This window comes from Alternaria atra (genome assembly GCF_907166805.1).
Source record: "Alternaria atra isolate CS162 genome assembly, contig: 28, whole genome shotgun sequence".
NCBI classification, from domain to species: domain Eukaryota; kingdom Fungi; phylum Ascomycota; class Dothideomycetes; order Pleosporales; family Pleosporaceae; genus Alternaria; species Alternaria atra.
Genome location: NW_025091326.1, coordinates 216,913 through 235,309, shown reverse-complemented (window position 1 = coordinate 235,309; position 18,397 = coordinate 216,913). Strand labels below are relative to the sequence as shown.

Here is an 18,397-nt window from a genome sequence, read left to right as displayed (position 1 = left end):
CTATCGCTGTCTATATGTATGATACTAGAATGAAAGACAACTCCCCTATTCAGGGACGATAGCCGCATAGTTCTCTTTCACCTCACGGACAGACGCGGCTGCGAGCCCTGCTGTGCCTCCCGTGAAAACTTCACCAGAGGACACTACAAACTCACCTCAACGATCGGGCCCACATATGTCTTTCTGCCTTTCACAAAGTACCAAACGACGGCGAGAATTACAGTCCCACCAAATGTGACAGAACTGAAGTTCATCGACTGTACGGTAACCTCCACGGATCCTGGCCAGAAAGAGAAGAACCACAGTACAAATAGGTATACGCATGCAAACAGGTTGTTGGCAATACCGAACGCGCCCGGAACCTTCCAAGGCCCCCATTGCAATGTATCTGGTCCCACCAACGCAGCTTGCGAATTGTACGGGCTGATGCCTTGAAGACGCCGCCAAAGAAGCAAGGCACAGACGATGAAGTATGAGGCATAAAGCCCACCGATGCTGAGGTTGACAATGTTGCTGAAGGCGACAAACGAGCCGAGTGCGATGAAAGATAGAAGTACCGAAATCGCAGCCGTGATCATGATGGTGTTAACAGGTATCAGCGTTCGAGAATTGAGCTGTTAGCGTTAGCACGATGAGTCTGAAATGATCAGGGAAAAGCAATCACCTTGGTGATTTGAGCCGAAAATGGCATGGCGTTGTCTCTCGCGAAGGACCACATTTGTCGGGAGGTGGCGGCCATGAGGCCAACTAGACAGCAGACACCCAGAGTCCACATGATCATAGCCATGGTTGCAGCTCCGGCAGCTGATCCAGTACCCTTCAAAAACACGTATAGGTAGGGGTACCCTAGCGTTGCTGAAGACTCCAATACCTCATTCAGGTCTCCAAGACAGAAAAGATACGCGATCAACATCGCTAGGCCCAGTGTACCATTCAGCAATACACTGATTTGAATGGCTCGCGGCACTACTTTAGACGCATTCTTGACTTCTTCGGCCATCTGTAGAGAATTAGTACGCCGGCAAGCAACCAGCTGAAGGACGACTTACGTGAACACATGAATCGACACCTGCGAAGGTTAGCGCTGAAGCTCAATCCCAGACTCTCGTCAAGAAAAGTCACTTACCAACAAGTGCGAAGACGGATGATGGTAGTCCAACCATGAAAGAAAGCGCTTGCGTCGACCAGCCTCCGGTGTTAACGAATGTAGTGAAAATGGAGGCATCGCTATGCGGAGCAAGATATACGAGCGGGATCAAAATTGCGAAGAAGCCCAGGACATGCAATATCAAGATCAGGCCTTCGAAATGTGCAAGGGTCTTACTCCCGACAGTGTTAATAGTGACTGCAAATGCAAGCACGGCCCAACCAAGCAGCATTGCTTGATACGGCTTCGGCGAATAATCAGAATCGCACATTAGAATCGTGCTTTGCAGGATAGTTCCGGCAAGGTACGCCGAGGAAGCGGTAGTGGCCTGCCAGCCGATGAGTGTCACCCATCCAGTGATGTAGCTCAGAAACTTTCTGTACGACGGTGGGGCTAACATGGCGACCCAGCTAAGAACTCATCAGCTAGGAATATCTATAAGATCGGGTTACTTACTGGTACTGCCCACCTGCGGTGGGTGCCATCGATGACAACTCGGACAAGACCGTATAAATGGAGATAGAACCAATCCATATGAGGATATAGCCCCAGAAGACGCCCGCAGGACCACCGTTGAGCAAACTAGGAGTGGAAACTTGGAGTATGCCTTCCCAAGTCACTAACACGGTACATGACTGTAGTGGTGAGGATGCGAAGTCAGTGTGTGTCTCACATGCATTTCGTACATTCGAAACTTACGAAGCCTAAAATCTGCATGAAGCCAAAGTTACGCTTCAGCACTGGTTTCTTGCCCAGTCGGATAAGATCCCTTTCATCTCGAGTGTAACCATCATGGTCACCGTCCTCGATGGCAGAAGTGACTGCTTCGGCCTTTGTTCGATTGCCAAGTTCCATGGCCTCAGGTGATATATATAAAGAGGTAACAACCACAAGAGACAGTAATGAACACTGTAATGGATGCGAGGAAAACAAAAGTCAATTGCAGCCTCTTAAAGTCGTTGTAATTAGTGGCGTCGCGTTCATACGTCGGCTATGCGAAGATTGATCCAGATTGTTTCGCTAAACGGATCGAGAAGGTTACATGCTGTGCCGCAGCTTCTGCCGCGGGGGTGTCCTGATAACGAAGTTTCCATGATGGTTAGATGCTGCTCTCTCGTACACAGCCCATGGAAATGCTGACGTGGTACCCAGATTCGCGGTTTTCGCTTGTAAACTGCAAACACTTCCAAACCTCGTTTACAGACGCCGTGTACTGCTTCTTCTGTGTTGACCTCTCTGCTCCTTCCAGCTCAACAATGTCACCCTCACTTCAATGCGAAGATCCTTACTCAATACGCATCCTGCAGGATTCGGCCGGAATCGATCCTAGAAGCCGCGGACTCTACCGTCCCGAGCGGTACCTAGCGCTAGCTACGCCTCAGGTGTATAGCGCAGCCGCTATGGTCGTAGAAACACCTACGATATCTCCATCAAAATCCTCTTGCTGCTAGCTGCCGTTTTGCTTCGTTACCGCGAGTTGCCAAGGTGTCCGTGTTGCCTGCTTTCCCTCTAATTGGTGCTTTTATATGGCACTTCTGCACGGATGTGGCGTAGGCCTTCTAAGCGACCTATTACACTGTGCCGTCTAATGTGCTTGTAACGTATACGCAAGCTTGTCCGCGTGCTAATGAGAGACAAGTACTCCCCTTACGTACTCGGCAGCGGACCCGTTGCCTAGTTATGCAGGTCTACGAAAGGAGCTGGAAAGCTCACATACGTGCGTGGGATGATACCAACTGAGTGGACAGAGCAACGCCCCTATGAAAGAGTAACATGTGAGATGAGAACAGTATCATGTTACGACACTGGTCCCGTCTGTGGGCACCATGTGATTCAAGGATGTTGGAATGAGGCACAGAGATAACGGCCGTAGGGTGTTGGTTCCTTCTCGCTGGACTATATTGCAGAGATCGCGCTGCTCGGACAGTTGGACTATCAGAATCACCCCTAGAATAAATATTTCACCATGCTCTCGAGGCGTAAAGCCATGGACGCTGGTAAGCAGCCTGCATTCCACGACGGCCATGCAGCGCCATTGATCCAGATTCTGGCATGGCTATTCCTCGCCTTCTCGATATCAGCTGTTACAGCACAATTTGCCACGAAGAAGGCTATGGGTAGGCGATTTGTGGGAGCCGACTTCGTACTGCTAGCGGCTTTGGTAAGTGCTTGAGGAGGAAAGCCACCAATATGCATACTGACAGACACCACAACAGGTTTTGTCCGCAGGACAGGCGGCAACACTCCTTAGTCCTGCTGGTCAGCCTATCGGGAATCTACAAGTTGGCCTCGCACTAGTTGAGGTTGATGGAGCTTGGAAGGTAAGAATCACAAAGCTTTTGGAGGGCGACGCTGAGAGTATTAGGCTTTGTTCGGCAGCGAGATTTTGAGCGTGCTTACCGTTGTCGCTGCTAAGGGCTCCTTACTCGTCTCTCTCGCATCAGTTACGCCAATCGCCAGACACCAGAGGATGATGCGTGCAACGGGCGTTCTGACGCTGCTATGGGGATTCAGTGCGGTATTCCTCATCGCCTTCCAGTGCCCTTCACCCCGAAGGTGGGACATCACGAATCCGAAGTGTATGGATATCGTAAGTTGGACCAACGATCCAGTGTGTTTGGCGCCGCCATCTAACATTCTTTAGCGCGCTGTACGAACCTACAACGCAGTCATGAATATTGTGACCGACCTTGCACTTGCAATCGTACCAACATTGATGGTACTACCGCTGCAAATTACACCAGAAAAGCGCCTCACGCTCGTCACCGGCTTCTGGTCCCGCATAGTGTAAGCCATATCTCTTCTGCCTTTGACCAAACCATCACAAAGTTTGCGCTGACAGTATGGACCCCCAGCGTCGTGTTCGCCTCTGCCGCTCAGATCGGATACATTCGCAGCTTGCCTCCACAAACCGATCTCCTCTACTCGATATGGCGTATCGTTGTCTGTGGACAAATAGTGCAAGTCGCTAGTATAATGGCCTCCACGATTCCCTTCCTCAAACCCTTCATGATGAGTCTTGACTCGGGTCTTCTTAGTGCAAACCAAGCGTGTGTTGGGACGACATCGGGGTACGAATCGGCAGGTCGTACGGGCCATTTGTCGAGCTATGTCAAGATTGCTAGTCAACAAAGTCGCGATCCGTCGGTCGTCAGAAGAGATAAAGATGTCGATATCTGGGTACGCAAGGAGATAGTGGTAGAGAGAGAGCCGAGCATTGAGTTGCGTCATATTGGGAGGCCTGGGAATATGTAACCATCAAGGAAGGACCCCTTCTGTTACTATATCATCAGCTTGTTCACTGTAAGCAGTTCTGGAGACCCGTTATTTCAGGGCCGGATTTGATTTGATTCCGACTTGTCTCTTGCTGTCTATTATGCGAGTGGAGCACCTCATTCACCTTCACCCTCACTCCCACCGAACGCTCGGACGCCCCCACTCAGTCCACATGACTCTTTCCTGACACGAGCGGTGACGCAGTGTCAACAATGCGCTCTCACCTTGTAGGTCAAAAACTCTTTCCACTGCGATTCTATATCCCACCTTTCTTCTCTGACCATACCAACTCAACCACTGTGCAAGCGTCACCATGAGACTCAACGCTATCATCCTCGTTATCACCGGCCTCCTGGCTTTTGCAAGCGCAAAATATTACGGCAAGGACAATCGGAGCCCTTGCGAAAAACAAGGCTGTTTCTTGCCCACGCAAAATTGCGTCAAAGCTTGCGATCGGGGTACTCAATGCCAGGAGTATTGCGAATGTTACACACAAGAAGATCCAATGCCCGAGTGTCGCACAAACGGTATGTGAAAAATCCAATCGACAAGTATTCCGTGGAAATTAAGTTTTGCTGATACTAGAGTAGGATGTCTCTCAGCTCCTCAGGGTTGCGAGAAGTTCAACACCAAGCGCGGTCTCGACTTCAAGCACGGTATCAATCTCAAGCGCGACACCGATCAAGTTGCACCAGACTACGCTGACCAAGCCGCTCCCAAAAATATTGATTACAACAAAGACGCTCTAGAGTACGACAACGCTACTGCCAAGGCTGATGACAATACATGCGTAGCACAGGGTTGCGACGCCGGCTTGCCGTATTGCCTCGAGCAGTGCGGGTCAGGTCCCCATTGTGAGGGTTATTGTGCGTGTTACTTGCACTCGAACCTAAAGTCGATCTGTCGCCAACAGGGTATGTGATAAAACAGACTAGCTCAAGCAGAGCTTTGTGGCGGTTCTTAGTCTACTAACACTAGAACAGGATGCGTCGAGGCTCCTCAAGACTGCGATAAATGGGAGTTCACTGAACGCGACACGGCTCATTCTGGTCCCGAGACAGCTGAGTTCGACAGCATTGCCACGGGTGACCAACAGTCCCCACCAATTGACCATTGCCAAGTCTGTCGGGCCGCTATCTACACCTGTCAACAGAACTGCCGCGGTGACAAGCCTTGCGAGGCAACATGCAATTGCCCTGTTACCGAATGGGACAGCTGTCACAAGTGTGCGTCTACCAGCTGTTCTACCACTATTCAGGTGGCAACGTCCGACGACGTCACGGCAGATTCACCACCAATCGACCACTGTCAAGTCTGCCGGGCCGCCGTTTACGCTTGTCAGCAGAACTGCAATGGCGACCAGGCTTGCAAGGCATCGTGTCTATGTCCTAGGACCGAGAGGGATAGCTGCGGCAAGTGCCAGTCCGCCGATTGTCCAAGCACTTAGGGATAAGAGGCCGTTGACGTTTCTTCGATATGAGCGGCCATGTACGCTTCTACTACGAGGTTGAAAGTCTAATAAGACTAAGCGTTAATCCTGTCAGGTGGAAAGTACCACCTAAGTAGAAGGCGTCTGCTGGCGCGCACATCTTCGTAGACAAGTTGTCTAATGGCAAGCTTCTTTCCTAATGTCTCGTTTCCTTCTTCCATGGGTGTGTATAATGAGTGCCAAGTCGGATATGCGTGGACAGGCCGATAGCGGGCATGGGAAACGTCCTGAAGTGTGTGCTTAGGCTTTGCTAGCATTGCACCGAGGCAATATGCGAAGCTCTCATGTTCATAGGGGCTTCCGGGCATAGACAACAGTCCCAGGCAAGTATGCGTGAGTTCGGTAACTCTTCAATTCTTTGCGCATCTGCGCTAGATGCACCTGTGCTCGTGCAACGGACCACTAGAGAATGTCAGTAATGCCCATGATACCATCATGGCTAATACTTACACCACCGACTTGGGTCAACAACCGCAGCATGAAGCCTTCCACCCCATCCATCAACCGCAACTGGTTCCATCGCCCGATATTCTTGAGCTTTTTATCCGTCGGCCATCCATTCATAGGCCACTTGTACTCCATGACCGTCACATCCACAAAGCCGGCTCTTCTGATCCTCTCAGCACTCTCTTCCCAGATAGTAAAGGTCTTGCCGAAACGGTCGCCCATCTCAACGACAACCTTTCCCCATGTATGGTAGAAGTGGTCTGGCCCCATTGTTTCATCGTCAGATGTAGGGCATACGGAGTGCTCCACTATCTCTATCCAGCCACCAGGCCTGGTGTGACGGTAAGCTTGCTGGAAGAAGAAGTCCCAATCCGGTATGCAGCCGAAAAGTTCGCGGATGTGTATAAAGTCGAAGTGATTCAGCGGAAATGTCCACTCTAGCGAGACATCGTCGATTTCGAAATGGCAGTTGGGTGGGACCCATTCGGGTTGTATGGGAGAGAGGTCGGTACCCGTAACGATCGCGGAAGGATATTGATCTGCCATGTCCTGGACTTGTCAGTATATGAAGTAGACTGTGAATGAGGTATACCCTACAATTGCCCATATGCCAGTACCCGTGCCGCAATCGAGTATTGTCTGCGGGTTCTGTAAAGGCGCAAGATGCAGCTTCTGATCGAGAGTCAGGAGATACATGTGGTGCGCAAAATCCAGTATCTCTTTGGCCAGCTCATCGTTCGGCCCCCAATATGCGCCGTCTCGATACGCGTGGTACTGCCTCCCATTTTCTATACGATGGTTTAGGATAGACGACGCTAGTGAATTCGTCTCGTCGCCGAGGAGACTTCCGCTGTCGAAGGCTGAGTCAGACGAGAAGCCTGGCTCATCGTCATTGTCTACTGGTGAAGGCTCGGAATCTGTTGAGGTTTGGTGGTGTGTAGGGGCTGGCTGTTGAGGGTACGACGACGTCGAAGCGTCACCCAGATGTATGGCGCTGTCTTGGTGATGCATGCCGATGCCCTCGCAGGACTTCTGGGACGACGAAGAGGCCATGGCCGTACGATTCGAGTGTGTGGTATGGTGATGGTGTAAATCAAGCCTCAAGCCTCAAGCCTGGCAGCCAACAGGTTACATATTAATGACTTTGGGGCCGACGAACCGGGGATTTGCTGGTGCTGACTCTGGTCCCTCCTTGGTGGCTTTGTTAATGGGTGAGGGGTCTCTGAGAAAGTGGAGCTGTGCAGCTCTGGCGCCGCCGCCGCGTTCGCGCAGCATCCCCGAGTAGATCAAGCGGATCGGTCTGCCCTCCGGCTGCTGCTATTCGCGGGTGCGCTTCCACAACGCACGCCAAAAGCATCGCATGCATGTCAGTTGAGCGGCTCAGGGTAAGCGAGGCCATGGCTCCCCTTTACCGATGTCGCACGAAGAGTCTGAGCTTTGCAGGCAGCAAGTCTTTGGGAAACATTCCAATTGCACTCAAAAGGTGTATGTATGGCGCTGTATAAGTCTCGCGTTGAACTGGTTGGTAGCCGTGGTGGACGACAGAGTGGACGGCATTGCGCTCACCGTTCGTGTGCTGTTCGGCCCGTCGTATGATGCAACGTGCGTTAAAGATGGTGTGGGCCAAGCGTGCCTCCACTGTGGATACTTCGAACTTTGTTGTAGAGAGTGCGAAGAACAGGTTGTGAGATGACCAGAACATCGCTGATCTCTGGCTGTTTGTTATGGAAAAACCAACTGCCAATGGCGAAGCGCGTACGGCGCGGTTGCCCATCCTCGTAATTGGCTCTGGTGAGCGACGACTACGCCGCATACCTGCACATGGTCTCACTCATTCGCAGGAACCGCTGGACTTGCACTCGCACAGGGCCTTCGCAAAGTACGTATCCGTCTGTGTAACGTAGATGTTAGTCTCATTGGGGAATTAGGCGAACATCCCATGTATCGTCTTCGAGAAGAACGGCGCGAAGCATGGCGAGCGCGACTGGAATATGGGCCTTCACTGGGGCGCACCAGCATTGAAGAGCCTCATGCCAGACGGCTGGTGGGACCGCATTCAGAGCGTTTCCGTCGATCCGAATGTGCCCACAAAAGAGCAGGACACGCTGAAGTGGCTGCGAGGCGACACCGGAGATCTGGTCGCAGCCATTACCTTCGGGCCTTTCTACCGCCTGCGAAGGAGCAAGTTGCGCGACATGTTGATGCAAGGCCTTGACATACAGTTCGACAAGCGCTTACAAGATGTCTCGTACGCAAACGATAATCAGTCAGTCACAGCACATTTCACCGATGGAACAACGGCAACTGGAAGCATGTTGGTAGGTGCTGATGGAGCTCACTCTTCGACAAGACAGATCCTATTGGGTCCTGAATTGGGTGCCATCAACCACATACCATATGCTGCTACTTTTGTTCAGTGCAAGTTTACCGTGGAACAAGCTCTCTTCTTGAGGTCTTTTCATCCGCTGTACCTAGCATGCGCGCATCCGAATAACAACTTCGCCTTCTTTGGCATGCATGACGCACCAGACGCAGAAGACCCATCATCCTGGACGTTCTTCTACTATATCTCGTGGAGGAGTAGTCTGGAAGAGCAGGAGGCCACCAAGAACTGGACCGGTGCTCAGCGACTTGCACAGCAGAAGGAGTTTGCAAAGGAATTCTGTGACCCGTGGAGGAGTGCGTTTGAGTGGACACCAGATGGCACTCCCGTGTGGTATCTCGGGCTCAGTGACTGGGATCCTGGAATGGATGGCCATCGTTGGGACAACCACAGCGGCTTAGTTACCATGATTGGTGACGCCGTTCATCCGATGACTTACCAGAGAGGGCAAGGCCTCAATCACTCGGTCACGGACGCTGGAAAGTTGCACGAAGCCATTACCAAAATTCAAGCTGGCGAAGACAGAAAAGTTGCGATAGATGCGTTTGAAGAGGAGATGATCAAGCGCGGTGGTGGAGAAGTCAGAGACGGCACGGCAAATACCATGATGCTTCATGATTGGGGACGCGTTAGGCAGAGTCCTCTTTTCACAAAAGGTATGAAGAAGGTCGATGCTTAGCGGTCGACAGCTCTGGTACTCTCGCACTTTCAATGCACGGTTTTTTTCATACGTAACACGAATAAACTATCTCATGAACGATCTCATAGTCTACCTCACCCTCAACTCTCGGTATCTTGGCCTTGTAATTGGGACAAAGATGGAGCTACGTAATAAACAGTGGCCTGTTCATATGCATTACGGTGCTGACTGATGGTCGCGCTCTAGCGCCATATTGCACATTCAGTACTCACAACTCCCAACACCACCTACAACACCAACATTCCTCTACCGCTCTTGCAAAGATATCATACCGCGATGAGAACTTCATCATGATTTTCCGCGTTGTTGATGAGCGCTGTCCCTAATGGATTGTAAACCCCTCATCCCGCGTTCAGAGCTACGGCGAGATACCTCGGATAACATTGTCCAAACAACATGACGTCGGCCATCCTCGGTCCTGGTCGCTGCGCGATTACTACTCTCAACACTCAGCATATACCGTCTTCACACCCTTTGCAGCTAATACTGCGACGTATTCCTACACCCGTGTACTGACATAGCGCGACCTTTCTTGCATCGCTTTCCAGTTTCAAGAGCCTTGGCATACAAACGAAGATGACCTCCCCCTCCGAGTTCCACGGCTGGCTGGGCCACGATAAGAATGCCGCGCAGGGCAACATGACTTGGTCGTCGTTCAAGCCTAAGCCGTTTAACGAAATCGACATTGATATCAAAGTCTCTCATTGCGGAATCTGTGGCACCGACATACATACTCTGCGATCTGGCTGGGGCGCGACACACTATCCCGTATGTGTTGGCCACGAAATTGTCGGAAACGTCGTACGAGTCGGAGACAAAGTTAAGAACCTCAGATTAGGTGACAGAGTTGGCGTAGGCGCACAAGCATTTAGCTGCTTGAAGGACGACTGCGAGGAATGCAGCGCCAGCATCGAGCAACATTGCCCGAAGATGGTGGGCACATACAACGCAAAGTACCCAGACGGAAGCTGGAGCATGGGTGGATACGCGGATCATGTTCGAGTACCGGCGCATTTCGCCATCAAGATACCAGCTGGGATAAAGAGCGAAGACGCAGCGCCCATGATGTGCGGTGGCATTACCGTGTATGCGCCGTTGAAGAATAACGGTGCAGGCCCCGGGAAGAAGGTAGGCATCGTAGGTCTAGGAGGTCTGGGACATTTCGGCGTATTATTTGCGAAAGCATTGGGCTGCGAGAAGGTTGTGGCGATAAGCCGACGGAGGAACAAGGTCGAGGATGCGAAAGCCATGGGCGCAACAGACTACATTGCCACATCTGAAGACGACAAGTGGGCGCGTAACCATAGCCGAACCCTCGACCTCATCATCAGCACAGTCTCTTCTCCAGACATGCCCCTTGAGTCATACCTTCGGCTCCTCCGTACAGGTGGATCCTTTATACAAGTTGGCGCACCCGAAGACAAGCTTCCTCAAATCGCTGCATTTGGTCTCATTGGCAAAGGGTGTAAGATTGGAGGCAGTCAGATTGGCAGCCCCAAGGAGATAGAGGAAATGCTAAAATTCGCTGCCGACAAGGGTGTCAAACCATGGGTACAGAAGCGCAGCATGAAGGACGCGAACAAAAGTGTAGTCGACATGGAGGAGGGCCATGCACGCTATCGCTATGTCCTTGTAAATGCCGACCATGGAGACAGGGCGAAGATGTGAGCGTGCCGGGATTTGACTTTATCATCTAGGCGAACCCATTCTGTTTTCGAACGAAAGCCAATACATCAGCCCTACCATCGACTTGCTTAGACATAGACCTTGCCAGATAATCCAAGCTTGCTCGTACTGGCGCTTGCTTCACAAACCTACAATGTCTCGAAGGTTTTCGTCTTTGCAATTTCTCTTGCAATGTCTTACACTACACACCTCTCCATTCACAATGCACAGCAAAAACAGTGCTGCCTGCACCGCCACCATTATCTCATTATGAACGTCGTGAAAGCGACTTGTCACTACTTGTGTCATGCGCGAGACGAGCTTCCTCCACTGACCCATACCATTACTCCAGAAAGCCCAATGCCTTCCTTCTCACTGGCTCAGGCCCCCGAGCCACCCAAAGTTCCATTTCTACACAAATCAAGCGCACTTAGCCGCATGATACAGGTCTGCACATGGCTTTTCATGTTGTTCATGTCATTCATATCGTTCATGTCATTCATACCGTTCATGTCATTCATACCGTTCATGTCATTCATACCGTTCATGTCAGTCATATCGTCCATCTATACCTCAATCATGTCTTGGTTTTCGAAGAAAGCTTCCAAGGCGCTCATCGCCGGCATGCATCTAACGCGCAACGAAGCCCAAATCCTCGTACGAGCCTGCCAAGAGCTCGAAAGCTTCATGACCCGTCAGGCGGAAGAGATCAAAGCCTTCCCCAAAACCGATCGAAGCGAAGCGCGCCGCGCCTTGGAATCGATTCAAGAGCGTCATCACCGTATCGACCGTCGCCTCGACGACCTCGCCCTCCGCCTCCGCAACAACCACTCAAAAGAGCCCTCGAGGAAAGAACTCGAAGAAGCCACAAGAAGTATGAGCTGGAAACACCTACGCTACAAATACGCCTCGAAACCCTCGAAGATGGGCCGGGAAGCCGCCGCACAGCGATACTGGCCACGAATTGCGGAAAGCTATGCGACTCTTCTCCAAGTCCTCGGGAACTTCAGACAAGACCTCGAAAACGGTGTGAAAGATGATACACTTTGGTCCAAGGAAGCGCAGAAGCGGAATCGTCGCTCTAATCTCAAGTCACTCAAATTAGCACTGAAGTGCTCTCCTCGGATCGAGTCAGAGCTGAAGTCAGAGGGCAAGCATGTTGTTTTCAATGAAACCGTCTGTTGTAAGAACTTTAGCTGTATTGATGCACCAGAGGAGGCAGGCAAGACGCAGCCAAATGCCGAGTGGCTATACTATGGGTGGAACAACGATTTCATAATGAAACTTGCTAATGATAGGAAACGATCGACGAAGAAGTTTCATAAGAGGGCGTATGAAAAGAGGGTAGATGCGCGGTCCGTCGCGCGTTTTCGGGAAAGAAGAAGGCAGGCTGAGGCTGGTGAAGGGGGAGAGGAGGCGACAGGAGCAACTTCACTGGAAGAAAGTAGTATCGTCAGCGGAAGTGGCCTCACCGGTACAAGTGGGAAGGAGAAAAGCAGAACATTGTTATCTGGATGATGTGCGGGAGGCGAGAAATTTTATTCCGCTTTGACGGCGGAGATACCGTTGGCGACGATTGAAGAGGGGCTTGAGGATGAGATGAGATATATAACGTCCACAATAAAGATCAGCACAAGAGATTTCCGGAAATATCGCTTGGTCCCGATTCTCTTTATAGGCAGGCTGATCTCATTCACTTACTTGGAGCGCCTCGAGATCTAAAAAGTGGTCGCCTAACTCGAAAAGCTCCGATATCCATATCGTTCGTCTACATACATGCATCTCTTCCCCAGTCTCCCCTCAGAAGGTGCTACAAGTACACAAAGCTATACAAATCTATCAGCATCTCAAACAGTATTGTAAGTATACCAGTTGGCTTCAATCGAACAACACCCGTTTCGAGACGTATTGCTAGGGAAACTGACACTACGTACCAAATCCACCACGCTGCACGCAGCTTCCAAGCCGCCTTATAAAAATCCATCCTCCTGCGGCGCTGCCAAATAACACTAAGATGTTCACGACCAGTTTCTCCTCTCTCTACTTGGACATTCTAGCGGCGTATTTTGTTGTTGGATTGCTTGTCCCGGTGTCTAGTGAAAAGGCACTTAGGGACACCGTACCATCGGAGAGCTATATTCCTGATTGTAAAATGATCCAGCTTCTTGCGTGCAGTATGGCCCGCAATGTAGTTGTTCATCCGCTTGTCCAGGCAGTCGTATAAGTAGTACATGAGTACTAGCCTATCTGGCGCGGGCGGACAGGTTTGACTGAAGATGATGTTCACGTTTGTGATCCAGGTCCAATGCCAAGGTATGAGGTTTAGAGCACATGCATCAGAACCTGAGAAGATCTCCAAGGGTAGCTCGATCGTGATGGATGAGGTGGAAAGCATTTCAGCCGCCGACTCATGAAGTTGAATCCCGCTGGAGGCCAGGTATCTTTCGAACCGATCGTGTTCATAGAATACACTCTTTCGTGCTTCCCAGTTCCACTCCTTGTGGATGAGGCGGCAAGTTCGACAGAGACCAGAGGATTCAGCGGGGCGAGTGTTGACTGGTGAGATGTACTTGTAGATGTTGACGCGTACCTCAGGTGGTAGAGCCATAAAGGCAATTGTATCTTTTTTGGACATGGTAGAAGATGATGGGATGTTATGGTTGTTGTGGTGAGTTCATCCGAGGGTGCTCGTTGAGAAGGTTCGATGATCTCTGGATTCAAAGGGCAGCAGCAGTTGCAGGCCATGTGGTGAATCTCCTTTGGAAGGTAAGTACATGAGTGAGTCGAAACCGAACCTGCGAGATCAACAGCAAATCCGCACGCTGAGGTAGAAACAGGGAGGAATGTGCCACGACATTTCACCTGGGTCGTAGGTCGCAAAATTTATTGATAACATTCGCTCTGAAGTGAAAGGCCACTGACAAGTTAGATAAGCAGAGCTGTGCGTCGATGAAGTATTTGAAGAGATTCAAGTCATTCCGGCTGTCAACATCGCAACGTAGTGTGAACCTTAGTCAGTTTATTGAACTTATGGTTACGCATCTCCCACTCGAATTCCGGTACCGAGAGCTCAAAGTGAGTTTTGCGTAAGAGTTGCGGGATGACTTTGTACATTTCGCAGAAGGAGATCTAGCATACAGTTAACAGCCTTCCATAAATGCATGTCCTTGACCCGCCACCAAACTGCAATATATGTGAGTATCGATTAGGTAGAAGATAGCATGGGCTATAGTACCAAGAACACACGTACCTCTCCATCCTTGCGGCGTTTAGACCAAACTATCGCTCAGGTACAAAATCTTCTGCATCATCACCGAGGATAATTTTATTACGCTGTACGACTGCAGCGTTGACGCCAATTCAAGTACCTCAAGGAAACTATTCACCTGCGATAATACTTCCGCCATTAGTCACGTATCGTGGTAGTATCATACCCACACTTGGATGCAGTCATATATCTTCCTTGCAGCAAACCACAAGGTACGGAAGCCCCACTGCCTCATGATACTGAATGACTAGGCTTAGTAGCCCGGCTTTTGCGGATTCATCTGTCTCGGTAGTGAGCTTTACGTAAGCAGACGATGTTCGCATCTGACATCAGCGGCCTTCAGCATTAGAGCATCAACGAACATGCCTAGACAGTGAATATGATCAAAAATTCGTGTGTCTAGATCAAGTCGTGCGGCGAGAGATTAGGAAGAGCCATACTGTATATGGGTGAAGATAGTATCGCACTGGGCAACGAGGCATTGCGGCGTGGGTCAGCCGGCACGGTACAGCGCTGAAGTTGGAACCGATGTACGGCACATATTTGCAATAATAGATGCATGACGAGCTGCATGATGCTGATGTCGGCCGACCGTGATGTCTTCGCTTCGCCGCTCGACTGATTCAAGATTTGTCCTTACATGCCCGTCATGATTAGTCACACTGAGATGCAATCCATCATTCCTGTCCAACTACAAACTTCCAAGAAACATTATCAAAGTAAGTAATCAACTAACTCGATTCTTTGACATTATGGTATGCATCGAAGCCCAGCACTGATATGCTGAAGACAAAACCTTTCACAATATACAGGTATGCCTCATGTTCATCAGGTCACCTACTTCGGATCGCTCCAGCCTTCTTTCCTACCCAGCGTCTTCCCAACCTCCTTAATCACATCACTCAGCGGCTTATCGATCTGCCGTTGATAAATCGTCACAATGCCCTCCACATCCATGACATCAACCTTCCCATTCGCTTGCTCACAACCAACCATAGCTCGGCTCAATTCCATGAACCCTTCAGAAACAATCTGCACCGCCCCCTGAGCATCTTCAAACTGACCTATTACCTTCACACCATCCCCGAGGATGAGCTGGCCACGCGTGTAGAATTCACTTATAGCCTCTTTACGCTTCTTCTCAGACGCAACGCCCATGTCATGGAAGCTCTCAATTTGAGCAGCAATGTCGGATTTGAGTTGCTTCAACATGCCTAGAGTGTGTTCGATATCCTTGCGCGTCATGACAGTGCCGTAGATACGAGAGAGCTGTCGAGCACGCCTACGCTCTTGATGTAGGCGGCACTTCTTGGAGGCTTCCGTTTCCGACTCGTCGGAATGGGGTGGTGTTGGTTCTTGGACAGCGGCGGAGAAGCGACCTTGACTGAGGAGGAAGGAGGTGAAGCCTGGCATAGTGGGTTGTCACGAAGTTGAAATGGTTTTTGTGGTGGCCGGGAAAGATTTGTAATGGCGGTAGCGATGATAAGAGTGAGCGGTGTTGAAGGAATGTTTTGTGTTGTTGAAAGGTAGTGGAAATATAGGCACGAAGACTACAGGTGCTGCAACCGCTGGTCTTTTCTTTACTGGCAGGGGCATCGCGTGATGCACAGAACACGCCTGCCTTGAGGTCAGAGTGAGCTTCTGTACTCATAGGGGAGCGTGCTAACGCCTGCACAACAACATCAATGATCTCACAATCACTTTTGTTTTACTAACATCACAGAATCCGCGCGCATGAATGAGAATGTACGGTGCGTGGAGAAACACTCTTGTCCTTTCGCGACGGATAGAACGTGTGTAATATTTACGAGTACCCATAAGTAGCAAGACAGTGTGTCGGGACAAGTGTCGCAAGTGTTTGCCGATCGGTGTTGATGAAACCCAAAAAGTCCAGTGGTAGTGTTCCATACTTGCCTTTTCATAGCAACTGCGGACTTTTGCCGCCAAGCCAAGCCAATCAAGGTTTTAGATCAAATGCTGATACTTTGCAAATCAGCTTGTTTGTTGTGCTTCAATAAAGTGTGAGTGGAACAATTTAGACAAAGCCATCCGCGGGCAAAGATATACCAATCTCAGTGCGGTAAAAAAGTCGCTTTCGCCGAATCATCCAAACGGGCCAGGTAGTGATCCAAAGTCCCAGTAGGGTGCTATCGAAGCCGATCCTCTGTCCGAGAAGTCAGCTTCAGGGGCCTGTAGCCATTTTGTTAATCTTTTCCAACTCACGCATTTTGTTCAGCTCATCCAGAATCAACTGGAGCTCTTCCTCGTCCATGTTCAGGGATGGAATGAGGGTGGTGGCCTCCTCTGCGGTATCCGGGGTGAGCGTTCCTAACACTGTTGTCAGTACAACGTTCTCTTTCTTCCGGGTCATGTATTACCCAGCAGCGCCTTTTCAACAACGGAGATCTCGGGATGGGCATCGAAAAGGGCAGCGATGGAGTGCAGACTGTCTTCCTCCTTGTAGCGCGCAAAGTTGTCGAGGTAATCGAGAAACTGCGTAATGGTTCTGCTGCAGTCAGTCCCAGTCCTTTCTCTTACACCTTTGCTCGCGCCACCACATGTCCACTCACATGCTATCATTGTATATCCTGTCGCGCAGCGGATTGTTCTCAGGGTCCTTCTTCTTTCGTGCCTCGTGGACGGCTGTGACGACGGCGCGCGCTTCGGAGACGGAAAGGGCGTGGACATCCTCGAAATCGCCCAGCTTGATCTCAGAGCCCATCTCCTCCTCTTGCTGCACCGGAGGCTTTGGGCGCGAGACTAGCCTTGGGGCCTTGAACACAGGCGGCTCCTGCCTCTGCGGCGGCGCATGCTCCGACTCTCCTTCCATGGCGGGGGGAGGCTCTGGGGACTATGCGACTGGATGGTAGACAGCGGTAGGCGGTGGTAGGACGCGGTTGGGGTGAGTGGTTTAGAGGTCTTTGTTCTAGGTGCGACGGGCTCTGATGTCTGTAGTGGTGAGCAAGCTCGATGCTGCTAGTGAAAGCGACGAAGCTAGCGTGAGCGTGAGCGTGGGCGTGAGAGTGAGAGATGGCTCTGGCAATAACGACGGGCGTGCCTTCCAGTCGCGAACAACAACCTTCACTTGGTGGAAGTCGCGACTGTCGAGATCTCGAATGCCAAGACCCAAGGCCGCTAGCATGTCAGCCATGAACCTTGAAACGAGCGGCTTGAACAGCCTTCCCCGCTGACCTCCATCGGGTGCCTAATGCGCAAGCAATAGCCAGCCATGTGCCGAGGATGCTGTGGGAAATAGCTCGTGTGTGCGTGTGTGCAGACAAGGTAGTGCATTTTGTGAAGGATTCGTATGCCGTATAGCTAACTGCATGCGCAACGGAGGGTAGATGGACTGCATAATGGCATCTAATGCCGGCTTTCCTAATCGCCAAAATAAGCTCAAGGGGTCTCCAGGCGCCGATGCTGCTGCTGGCCATCTGCTTGTACATCGCAATTAGTTGTTCCATAAACCGCCTAGCCTGTTCACCGACATGCGTCCACTCCTCGAACATTGACCACAGCCGCAGTGACACAGGAACAACCACCAGCCTCACACCACAAGACGCCTTCTGCGATTTTTCCGCCAAGCGACAAGTGATTGCGCTTCCTCGAGTTGCATGTCCATTATCGCTCAATCCCTTTGCTTGCCCTACCCGCCCTGACCGCGTTTCATCCACCGCTCAGGGTCCTCTGTCCTATGCCCCCCATAGCACGCCGGGCCTAATTCACCACACGCCTCCCTCTTCCGCGGCGACCGCATGCCGAACGAGTTGCTTTTGCGCCCATTGTACATAGCATCCCTTACACCCAACCCAGCCCGAGCTGCCAGGAGCTGCGCATCCACAGAAAGAGTGCGCTCGCCAACGCACCGCCGCCCTTCGACCCTTGGCCACCTGCCCGGATAGATTCACCCGCGACTCGACACCCCTCTCGTCGCCAACACCTCCTACACAACCCCGTATACTATACCGCGATACCTGTTCTTACACCCTCTATACTCGCCCTCGCCTCCCTGTCACGCGCTC

The 18,397-nt window shown here is 51.1% G+C and overlaps 10 protein-coding genes across 10 annotated transcripts; 5 read left to right on the top strand and 5 right to left on the bottom strand.

Moving 5' to 3' along the window:
• Nucleotides 1-143: 143 nt before the first annotated feature.
• Nucleotides 144-2,002, bottom strand: ALTATR162_LOCUS7123 (uncharacterized protein; the record flags this gene model as incomplete). Its single annotated transcript, XM_043314750.1, has 6 exons — nucleotides 144-614; nucleotides 665-1,000; nucleotides 1,050-1,069; nucleotides 1,127-1,557; nucleotides 1,604-1,782; nucleotides 1,847-2,002. The coding sequence occupies 6 exons, from the start codon at nucleotides 2,000-2,002 to the stop codon at nucleotides 144-146; spliced, it is 1,593 nt and encodes a 530-aa protein (XP_043170685.1).
• Nucleotides 2,003-3,113: 1,111 nt separating this feature from the next.
• On the top strand, nucleotides 3,114-4,402 carry ALTATR162_LOCUS7122 (uncharacterized protein; the record flags this gene model as incomplete). Its single annotated transcript, XM_043314749.1, has 5 exons — nucleotides 3,114-3,308; nucleotides 3,364-3,468; nucleotides 3,513-3,737; nucleotides 3,792-3,934; nucleotides 4,003-4,402. The coding sequence occupies 5 exons, from the start codon at nucleotides 3,114-3,116 to the stop codon at nucleotides 4,400-4,402; spliced, it is 1,068 nt and encodes a 355-aa protein (XP_043170684.1).
• Nucleotides 4,403-4,736: 334 nt separating this feature from the next.
• Nucleotides 4,737-5,870, top strand: ALTATR162_LOCUS7121 (uncharacterized protein; the record flags this gene model as incomplete). Its single annotated transcript, XM_043314748.1, has 3 exons — nucleotides 4,737-4,950; nucleotides 5,014-5,337; nucleotides 5,407-5,870. 3 exons carry the CDS (start codon nucleotides 4,737-4,739, stop codon nucleotides 5,868-5,870), a joined length of 1,002 nt encoding a protein of 333 aa, XP_043170683.1.
• Nucleotides 5,871-6,200: 330 nt separating this feature from the next.
• ALTATR162_LOCUS7120 (uncharacterized protein) lies at nucleotides 6,201-7,412 on the bottom strand (the record flags this gene model as incomplete). Its single annotated transcript, XM_043314747.1, has 3 exons — nucleotides 6,201-6,314; nucleotides 6,363-6,908; nucleotides 6,957-7,412. 3 exons carry the CDS (start codon nucleotides 7,410-7,412, stop codon nucleotides 6,201-6,203), a joined length of 1,116 nt encoding a protein of 371 aa, XP_043170682.1.
• A 671-nt stretch (nucleotides 7,413-8,083) lies between these two features.
• Nucleotides 8,084-9,421, top strand: ALTATR162_LOCUS7119 (uncharacterized protein; the record flags this gene model as incomplete). Its single annotated transcript, XM_043314746.1, has 3 exons — nucleotides 8,084-8,150; nucleotides 8,201-8,238; nucleotides 8,288-9,421. 3 exons carry the CDS (start codon nucleotides 8,084-8,086, stop codon nucleotides 9,419-9,421), a joined length of 1,239 nt encoding a protein of 412 aa, XP_043170681.1.
• A 597-nt stretch (nucleotides 9,422-10,018) lies between these two features.
• Nucleotides 10,019-11,110, top strand: ALTATR162_LOCUS7118 (uncharacterized protein; the record flags this gene model as incomplete). The annotated part of the gene is made up of 1 exon (XM_043314745.1): nucleotides 10,019-11,110. One exon carries the CDS (start codon nucleotides 10,019-10,021, stop codon nucleotides 11,108-11,110), a length of 1,092 nt encoding a protein of 363 aa, XP_043170680.1.
• A 576-nt stretch (nucleotides 11,111-11,686) lies between these two features.
• On the top strand, nucleotides 11,687-12,625 carry ALTATR162_LOCUS7117 (uncharacterized protein; the record flags this gene model as incomplete). The annotated part of the gene is made up of 1 exon (XM_043314744.1): nucleotides 11,687-12,625. One exon carries the CDS (start codon nucleotides 11,687-11,689, stop codon nucleotides 12,623-12,625), a length of 939 nt encoding a protein of 312 aa, XP_043170679.1.
• A 535-nt stretch (nucleotides 12,626-13,160) lies between these two features.
• Nucleotides 13,161-13,742, bottom strand: ALTATR162_LOCUS7116 (uncharacterized protein; the record flags this gene model as incomplete). The annotated part of the gene is made up of 1 exon (XM_043314743.1): nucleotides 13,161-13,742. One exon carries the CDS (start codon nucleotides 13,740-13,742, stop codon nucleotides 13,161-13,163), a length of 582 nt encoding a protein of 193 aa, XP_043170678.1.
• A 1,470-nt stretch (nucleotides 13,743-15,212) lies between these two features.
• ALTATR162_LOCUS7115 (uncharacterized protein) lies at nucleotides 15,213-15,788 on the bottom strand (the record flags this gene model as incomplete). Its single annotated transcript, XM_043314742.1, has 1 exon — nucleotides 15,213-15,788. The coding sequence occupies one exon, from the start codon at nucleotides 15,786-15,788 to the stop codon at nucleotides 15,213-15,215; it is 576 nt and encodes a 191-aa protein (XP_043170677.1).
• A 734-nt stretch (nucleotides 15,789-16,522) lies between these two features.
• Nucleotides 16,523-17,205, bottom strand: ALTATR162_LOCUS7114 (uncharacterized protein; the record flags this gene model as incomplete). Its single annotated transcript, XM_043314741.1, has 4 exons — nucleotides 16,523-16,539; nucleotides 16,599-16,703; nucleotides 16,754-16,881; nucleotides 16,946-17,205. 4 exons carry the CDS (start codon nucleotides 17,203-17,205, stop codon nucleotides 16,523-16,525), a joined length of 510 nt encoding a protein of 169 aa, XP_043170676.1.
• Between the last annotated feature and the right edge of the window lie 1,192 nt (nucleotides 17,206-18,397).